Consider the following 8,966-nt stretch of genomic DNA (forward strand, 5'->3'; position numbering starts at 1 on the left):
GAAAATAATCTGGGGGAACAGTAGGAGACTGTGGGCTTTCCATGGACCCCCAAATCTTCAGTAACGTTACCTAAAACACAGTATGCGTGGTGAAGTGGTTTTGGGGGTTTGGTTTTTGGTTTTCAGCTTTTTGTTATGTGGAAACCAGTGGCAGAGTTGAGCATCACAGCCAGGGGGTCTTAGAGTGAATGGATAAATCTAAGCGGACCCGGGACACACCAGCAGAGAGGTGCCTGAAGGAGGCACTCCAGCCGCAGAATCCTAGGGATCCAGGTTGTCACAGGCCCCATGGCCAGGCTTAACCCAGGTTCTTGAAGGGTCTGACACCTGCCCTCTGCCCATCCCAGTGGCTAGGGAAGAGGGGGAACAGCAGGCTAGGCAGAGAAGACTGTCCCCAGGGCACTGCCATGGAGCCATCCTGGTGTTTGTGACCTCACAGGAGGGGTGTGGGTCCAGCCCAAGGCCAGAGTGTTCCCCCAGGGCAGGGGCAAACGGCCCCTCCAGGAGGGAGCCGGGAGATTAGGCAGCTCCATGTAGGGCCACATTTAGGTGAGGAAGACCCACCATGAAGAAGGGCAAAAAGAAGAAGCCAGAGTCCAAACGCCGTGGCTCCAACGCACGGCGCTGTAGCTCTGATTCCACCTCACGGCAGCCCAGCCTGCGGTCTACCCCACATCAGTCCAGCGTGGAGTCCACCCCACCGCAGAACAGTTTGTCGTGCACCCCTCAGCAGCATAGTAGCTCTGAGTTTACCCCCCAGCAGCCCATCTCGGGGTGCACCCCACAGCAGCAGCAACAAAGCTCTGAGCCCACCCCCCACCAGCCCTGCTCAGAGTCCACCCCCCAGCAGCCCGCCTCAGGGTCCACCCCCCAGCAGCCCAGCGCGGGATCCGTTGCACAGAGGCCTGTGATCTGGGCCCTCCCGGCTCCCCAAACCAGCCAGTCAGCTCAGGGCCTGCTGACTCAGAACACTGGGACAAAAACATCCCATTCCCATGGATCCAAGAAAGCAGGTGAGCAGATTTCTAGCTCAGCAGGTCTAGCCTTTCTGCTGCTGAATCCCGGGTCACCCCAGAAGCTGGTTCTTACTGCGTAGTGATGTGTGGTTAACGTGTATTCTGGAACTGTGCTTGTGGCGTGTGAGGATTTGGGGTTTTGTTTTTACCCAAGAGACCAGGGTTCCTGGGTGTTGCCATTTCTCACCATGTTCAGTCTCACTGAAGAGGGCAGCCCGCATCCATATTAACCTTTCACATGGCTCAGTGGTCATATGTGCTCATTAGGAATCAGGGTGCCATGTAGCTGCTCAAAAATAAAAACCAAGGGTGCCTTGATATTATGCAGTTTAGGACAAGGGAGTGGTCATATTGCTTCCCTCTGTCCTCGTCAGACAATCTCCATTTGCTGTAACAGATACCTACCATCTAATCCAAAGAGGAAAGTCCAGGCTGATGGTGGATGAGAGAAGTAGGGGGAGGCGAGCGCCACTTGGTGTTTGAGATTTGGTGGAAGGGTTTGGAGGAAACCTGTCAGGTGGAAGAAGTGAATAGACTTTTTCCCTGTTGTCCTCAGTTGTTTGACTAAGGACCCATGGGTAGAGTTTCCAGTAAAATGCAGGCCAACAAATGATCTTAAAATTTTTTAGTATAAGTGTGTCCCAAATATTGCATGGGCATCGTGCGTTTTTACTTGCTAAATCTGGCAACCTTACCGAGGGAAGACAGAGGCGGATTTCTCTCCTCAACATTAAAAAACTCCAACAGTTAGCTCTCTCTGACAAAGGAATGACCGTCTAGGAAAAGTGCCCCCCACCCCTTCTTGTTAGCCAGAGTCTGAATGGACATTGGATTGTAGAGGAAATTCAAGTGGCATTCAGGAGGTGGGCTGGTTAAAACTACTACTACTAATAATGGTAATAGCTAACCAACTGTGTACCCAGCATTCAGCTCAGCCATCGATGTTAATTTTCTCATTTAACAGCTCTATAAAGAACATACTAGTATCATCTCCATGTTATAGATGAGGAAACTGAGGCGCAAAGAAATCAAGCAGCTCACTCTCAAGCAGGCACTAGAAGCCCTGAGCGGGGAACTTCAGTCTATTCTGACTCCAGAATTCTCGCTGTTAACTGCAGCCCTAATTTTCTGATCCCCCGAGGTCTGGTGGTCTCCCCTGGAGGAAGCACACCCTTCTCTGAGCTCCTGGATCCGTGAGCCAGAGCCCATGGCTCTGTGGTCCTGACCAGGCCACACTCCCCAGGCCACAGCATATCCCTCTGAGATAATGTGGACATAAATAAGAGATATGTATATACCCAAGGTATCTCTGTGACATATTCCTGAGGCTAGTAATCAATCCGTTCTTAACATCTGAAATGGTTTTGAGAGCTACACTACATATTGTGTATGTTATGATCATCAACCGCTGAACTAACCATTTCTGGATTGTGGCCTTTAGAACGGATATCTGTAGAACGCAAAGCTTTACATTCTCAAATCTTTTAATGAATGCATGTGACTCACCCCCATGGGGAGTTCTGCTTATTGATGTGGCTTATTGCTCCAAAGAGTTGTAAAAGAACTGCATTTCGTTAAATTGGAAACCTGGTGCTATTTATTGCATTTAGATAAATACAAATATGAGACTCTCATCTATCCACAATTTCATGTGCTACTGCTGGCCAATTTATCCAGGCACTGGTGGTGGCTCTTCAGTGCTTACAATGGCCACCTTCTCTTCTTCTATGAAAGGAATTTTCTCCCTTTGAGCCAGCGTAGGAAGGAATGTTGGCAATAAGGGATGAGGGCCTTTAAATAAAGGATGCCATAGTCTAAAATCCAAACTTTTTATATGCAGAAAATATTGTAGCTCAATAAAAGACAAATCTTCCACTAGAATGACTCTAATTTTAAAAAATGGACAATGACAAGTGTTGGTGAGGCTGTGGAGAAGTCAGAAGCATCAGACACTGCTGGAGGGAATGTAAAATGGTGCTGCGGTGGAAAAGTCTGGCAGTTCCTCGAAGGGTTAACCATGAAGTTACCATAAGATGCAGCATTCCAACTCCTGGGTATATACCCAAGGGAATTAAAAACATGTTCTACCACTTCAAAGTTTATGGAAAATTAAGCCTTCAGCTCCTAGCCAATTTTTCAATATTATTTTGTTGGTTGTAACAGATTCTTAGGAAGAGTTTTCCACACAAAAAATTAAATTCCTGGTTTATGATATAAAAAAAAACCATCAACATATGTCCTACACAAAAACTTGTACACAAATGTCCATAGCAGCATTACTCACAATAGCCAAAAAGAGACAACTCAACGTCCATCAGCTAATGAATGGATAAACAGCAGGTGGTACAGATGTGCTATGAAATACTATTTGGCAATAAAAAGAGATGATGCGCTGATACATGCTACAACATGGATGGGCCTCAAAAACATTAGGCTAAGTAAAAGAAGCCAATCCATTAAAAAAGCCCACATGTTGTATGCTTCCATTTCTGAAATGTCCAGAATAGGCGAATCTATTGCCAGAACCTGGGAAGAGTGCGGAATAGGCAGTGACTGCTAATGGGTCCGGAGTTTCTTAAATGGAAAAGAAAATATTCTGGAATTAGGTAGCAATGATGGTTGCACACCTTTGTTTATATACTAAAAACCACTGAACACGTTAAAGGGGTGAACTTTATGGTATGGGAATTATATGTCCATTTCAAAAAAATTTTTTTAAACTAAAAACAGAAAAAAGATAAAGTCTTGCCTTTAGAATCTCTTCCTTTTCCAGTCCAAAAAAAAAGCATCCATCATGGGCAGATCTAAGCAGGAAGTGTGCTGAGTTTGCCAAGGTTGACCACTGTCTTCACGGAGCTTTGGTTGGAAGAATCCACAGTTCCATCAGGAAGCCAGGACAGAGGTAGCTGCAAGGGGAGGAAATGAGGCAGAGGTCATTTTAAACAGCAGAGGGCGCCATCTCTGAGTTCCGCTGGGACCCACTGCACAGGAGGACAGAAATGGAGATGAGTCTGGGAAAGTGTTCCAAGGACTGTAAACTGGAGTGGTGGTTGCCTTCTGGATGAACCAGTGAGCCCCACAGAAATGGGACGTGGCAGCTCCAGGTGCAGGAATCGAGTGCCACCTCACAGCAGGGCAGTCATCCACCACTTCCAATGAATTCTGTGGAGAGAGCCCTGAATCAAGAAATCCTGAATTGAGGCCCACTTCTTCAATCTATTTACTCTCAGTTTGAGCCTCAGTTTCCTCATTTGTAAACTGAGAATAACAATATTCCACTTCACAGGATTGTTCTGATAATTAAATGCGATGGATAATGATGTGAAGCCATTGCATCATTATTTTTATTCCCAGGTAGCAGCGGTCTGAAATACAACTAATTTCCCACAGTTTGTTTCTGTGTCTTCCAGGATCTCCTCCGCCTCCTGCAGGCTGGTAGGTCCCTCATCTTTCTCTTTTTCTGTCCACCCAGGGCCTCCGACTCGCCCCTTCTGTTCCTGTACCACTTGCCCCGGCAGCTCTGCTTGCTGGCGTCGTCTGGGCCTGTGCCACAGCCGCATCTCCGATGTCCTTCTGCCTCGGGCCTGGCTGACCGTGCCAGGGAGAGGATTCCCAAACCTCCTCACCTTCTACAGGTTCTGGAGCTCACGGAGGGCTGGGCCCTCAGGACGTACAGTTCCCAAGGGCCAGGCTCTCCCCCAGATCGTTTTGTAGTCTTGTGTTATTCCGCCTGGGAATCCTAGGCCAAAAGGAACGCCTCTCCCTCCAGGTGGCCACAGCCGAAGGTTTGGCACTGGCCCTTTCTCACCAGACCCATCCTTCCAGGGTGTCCCACCTGCACAGAGAGGTGCCGATTGTCTTCCTTCCCAGGAATTGCTTCTTCGAGGGCTTCTTTTTTCTTTTCCCGAAAGGCACCCACCTTCCTCAGAGCTTACCCCCTCACAGCCCTTCAGAAATGCCTCGTCAGAGCTTTGGAATTAAATGCTCTGTTTGGCCATCGGCCTCCTTCTGTGGCTCACACCACAGCTGAGAGCTTTAGGTTCTTTACCTGCATGTGAATTTCCCGTGGAATTTAGTCACAAATACTGAGTGTAACTCATATGCCCCCTTGGTAATAGCAAGACCTCCACCCCATGCAGAGGGTCTCAGGCTGTTTCTAGCAACCCCGACAGGGAACAGTGCCCCAAGGTTGGTCTGTCCATGGCAGAGCAGCCCCCCACCCACAGCATCATCTGAAGTTCTGCCCTTCTTTGCCTCTTCCTAGAATCCACCAGGTGGAACCTTTTCCAGGGGTGCCAGGGCTGGGAAAGGGGCCTCTGCCCATCCCCAGCTCTGGGCCCAAAGCAGCTCCGCCTGTATCCAGGGTCTCACAGGTGTCCACAGAAGAAGTCTTCCACTTGACAATCTGATACTCCTGACCCAGGAACAGAGCCCACCCATCCCCCACCTTCCTCCTTTTCCTCTTCCCAGATCCCCTCTCCTGTCATCCTTGAAACAAACCTATAAAGAGAAACAAACAGATACCCAGGTGTGTTGGAAGAGCATGCCTAGAGCTAAAATATTCTATAACCTGGTAAGTCCCTGTCAAGGAAGGGCCTGTCCCCCACTCATTATTATTAACTGTCTTCCAACACACTTAGTACTTCTGTCCATCTGGTGCCACGTTGTGCCATGGATTCATATCACTTTAATTTTTTAAAATAACTCTTTATTATTGAAAGTATTACATGTGTGTCCCCCCCCCCCCCACTGGCCCCCTCCGGTCCGTCCCTGTCCCTGCTCCCCTCCCCCAGGCCTTCAGCACCCTATTGCCTGTGTCCATGAGTTATATATGCATATATGCATATAAGGTCTTTGGTTGATTATCTCCCATCCATCCATTCTCCCCCACCTTCTCATATCACTTTAAAACCAATCAGTAGGAAAAGCTAATCTGCACAGGATGCCAGGTACTAGGAGGGAAACCAGAACAGGGAACTTTACCCTTAAAAATTGTACAGCCTGCATGGGAAGGTAAGACATGTCCATTGAGAAACTGAGGTGTGAGCCAGGTGATCTGTGTCCCATAGGAGACATTCGAAGAGCTTCAGGAAAAGAGAGTGTTCACTCCTGAACTGGAGTCCAGGCAGACTACGTAGTGTCAGTCACATCTGAGCGGAGTCTAAAAGGACCTTAGGATCTTCTATGGCTTATTTTAGAGGGAGAGCACTCGAGATGGAGGAAAAGGCAAAAGCAAGGCTCAGAATTAGGAACGTGAGGGGGAAGGGGCAGGGGTCCAGTTTGGTCAGGGTTAAGACATATTCTGTTCAAATGTTTAGCACCCGCTTCCGTAATCGTTCCATTTCTCAGAGGAGTGGAATGTTGGCTCTTGGCTTGAAATACACACTCACGTTAAAGAACCGCTACTTGAATAGGATTTTTACCCAAATGGATATTACATCGGTGAAAGCCTTCCTCACGATTAGTATCATACTCATGTATTTTCCTTGCCTTCGTGGTGGGTGTAGTATGTGTTTCCTCAGGTGTCATATGTGTCCCCAAAATGCAGCTACCTGGTAGAACCTCCTTCACAGGGTTGTCTTGATGTCTAAGGAGACCTGGGGTGTGAGGTGTTTACACAGGGCCTGGCACATGGGGGCCTTGACCACCTTTGTAGCTTGGCTCCCTGAATGTCCCGGGGAGCTGGTGTCCTGGGCCAGCCCACCCTCAGGTCCTGGGGTCCTGGGGTAGGTTTCATTAGAAGGAGTGGGAGAGTTGTGTCCCCTTGAGAGGAGGGTCGGTAGGGAGAAGTGGGTGTTCCCGCAATCCTGAGGGAACCCCCCAATCTTCCCTTTCCCATAAAAAGGCACTAAAGCCCAACTTCCCCCCAACCCATGGGCTTTCTACTTTGCTTTGCAGAGGACCTGCAAGGAAGCACACCAGTCATCGTAATTCCTGTGCTCCAGGCTCTCGGGACTGCAGCTGTGGCTCTGGGGGCCCTAGCAACTGCCTACTACGTCATTGAACTCCTGTGAACAAACCCCAGGCTCACGGTCCAGCAGGTGTGTGGAGCCCCTCGGTGCCCACTGCTCTTTGCAGAAGTGGCCCTCAGGCCCCCTGAGTTGCCAGCCCTCCGTGCAGGGCTGGTGGGGTTTCTGTCCCTTCTCCGAAGTGAGATGGTTGTTACAGGTGGACCATGCCCCCTATGCCCCCCAGCCTCTCGTGAGGACTGAGTGAGTCCTCCCTGGACTCAGGGTGACCTGGCATGGCTCTCTCAAGCAGCCCTGCCAACGTTAGATCCATTATTGGGATTGTCAAAACAGAGTTCCCCAACTCCCACTGACTGGGTGGTTCCCCTAGTCACAGATACCAGACAGGAGCAGGTGAGGGCAGAGGTTCTTACCCATCTTAGGGCCTTTCCTTGGAACTTTCTTCCTGCCTAGGAAGCTTTTTCCCTTTCCCAACATTTCAAGTCCTACCTATTCTTCATGGCCTAGCCTATTTCTTCCATAAAGCCTTCCTCCCCCACTGCACCTCCAGTGACTTCTCCAGCCTGGTCCATCCTGTGCTGTGGAGGATCATTGTGCGTGTTTGTGGCCTATCTCTACAAGGGTACTGCAAGATCCTTGAGGGCAGAGAGCATGCCTCCCACAGCATCTTCAATCCTCCCTTCTTCTAGGCAGGGCTCCCTAGAAGCAGAGCCTGAGACAGGGATGCGAGTGCACAGGATTTATTGAGAAAAAAAGGGAGGGAGGGAGGCAAGAGAGGTCAAAGGAAGGAGCAGAGCAAGAACCAGGTCAGCTGAAGTCCAGCCTCAGCCTGATCCCACGGGGGCTCTCAAGCATGAATTACACCATAGAACTGGTCTCACCTTGAAGCAAGAAGGCAGGCTTTTTGTGCCCCTTTGTCATTCAGCCATTGGCAATAGGGGTGAGGGTGGAAAAGAGCTCCCATTTGGCTGAGGACAAGCTCTGGGAAAAGAGGCAGCTCTGAGTCCTTAGCAGCCAACATGCACAACTCACAGGAGCTAAATAAAGAATGCACCAGCCCAGAAAGGGCGTCTGGGCAGGCACCAAGAGCACCCACATTGTCCCCATTGTCAAGTCCAACCACAGTGAATGCCTCATAAGTGATGATGCGGTGGGATGGGGGCAGTAAGGAGATAATGGCAGCCTTTCAACCACTCCTAGACCTCCGCCAGCCACAGGAGTGGGCCTCTCTCCCTCCTCCTCCTCTCTCTCCCTCTCTCTCTCTCTCTGCAGTCTTAATAATTAAGATTCCAGGTCTGCCAGTCCAAGAGTGATAGGATTCCTTTCTTTTGTGAAATCCCGCATTCAAACCTGCTCCTCTCCAAAAAACCTTGCTTCTCTTTTCTCTCTCTCTCTCTCTCTCTCTCTCTCTCTCTCTCTCTCTCTCTCTCTCTCCCTGGGACCATTCAGTCCGCAGGGCGACGCTCTATCCACTGAGCCAAACCAATCTACGCTCTTCTCCTCTCTCTCTCTCTCTCTTTTTTTTTTAGGGCATAAGGCAGAGGGTTTTCAAGCTGTACCAAAAGGAGGGATAAAGAACTATACTTCTCTACTTGGACACAGAGCAGTCCAAGTAAGACCCCAGAGGGTTAAAATAGTGTACAAGTTGGAGAATTATGATGTGTTTCAACCATAAAGTGAAAGAAAGGATGGAAGGAGATGAGGTTGGAGAAAGGGGTCCCAGGCTGTGCTCACATGGAAGTCATTACAAAGCCTCTCTTTCCCACACTCCCTCTTCAGTCTCTCTCTCCCTTTCACCAGGTTCGCCTATTTGCTTTAAAAGAACCCCTCAATTGAAAATTGAAAACAATTCAGGCCTTACTCAGGATTTTCACCTTTATCCTGAGAACGATAGGAAACCATTTGGCAGACTTAATTAAATGAGTGGTCAGAGCCAGGTTTTCTTTTTAAGTTTATTCTCGTTGCTGCATTGAGAATGGTC

General features: G+C 49.1%; 1 protein-coding gene across 1 annotated transcript in view; it reads left to right on the forward strand.

The window, feature by feature from the left end:
* Nucleotides 1-565: 565 nt before the first annotated feature.
* The window catches only part of SPATA3 (spermatogenesis associated 3), a 13,476-nt gene continuing 5,075 nt past the window's right edge, over nt 566-8,966 (forward strand). Inside the window, exons 1-4 of the mRNA XM_023759144.1 lie at nt 566-685; nt 824-1,013; nt 4,489-4,651; nt 6,915-7,057. Coding sequence (XP_023614912.1) covers nt 566-685; nt 824-1,013; nt 4,489-4,651; nt 6,915-7,020 — 579 coding nt within the window. The 3' untranslated portion in view covers nt 7,021-7,057. The remainder of the gene's footprint in view (nt 686-823; nt 1,014-4,488; nt 4,652-6,914; nt 7,058-8,966) is intronic.

Source organism: Myotis lucifugus, unplaced genomic scaffold (assembly GCF_000147115.1).
Source record: "Myotis lucifugus unplaced genomic scaffold, Myoluc2.0 scaffold_3, whole genome shotgun sequence".
Lineage (NCBI taxonomy): Eukaryota > Metazoa > Chordata > Mammalia > Chiroptera > Vespertilionidae > Myotis > Myotis lucifugus.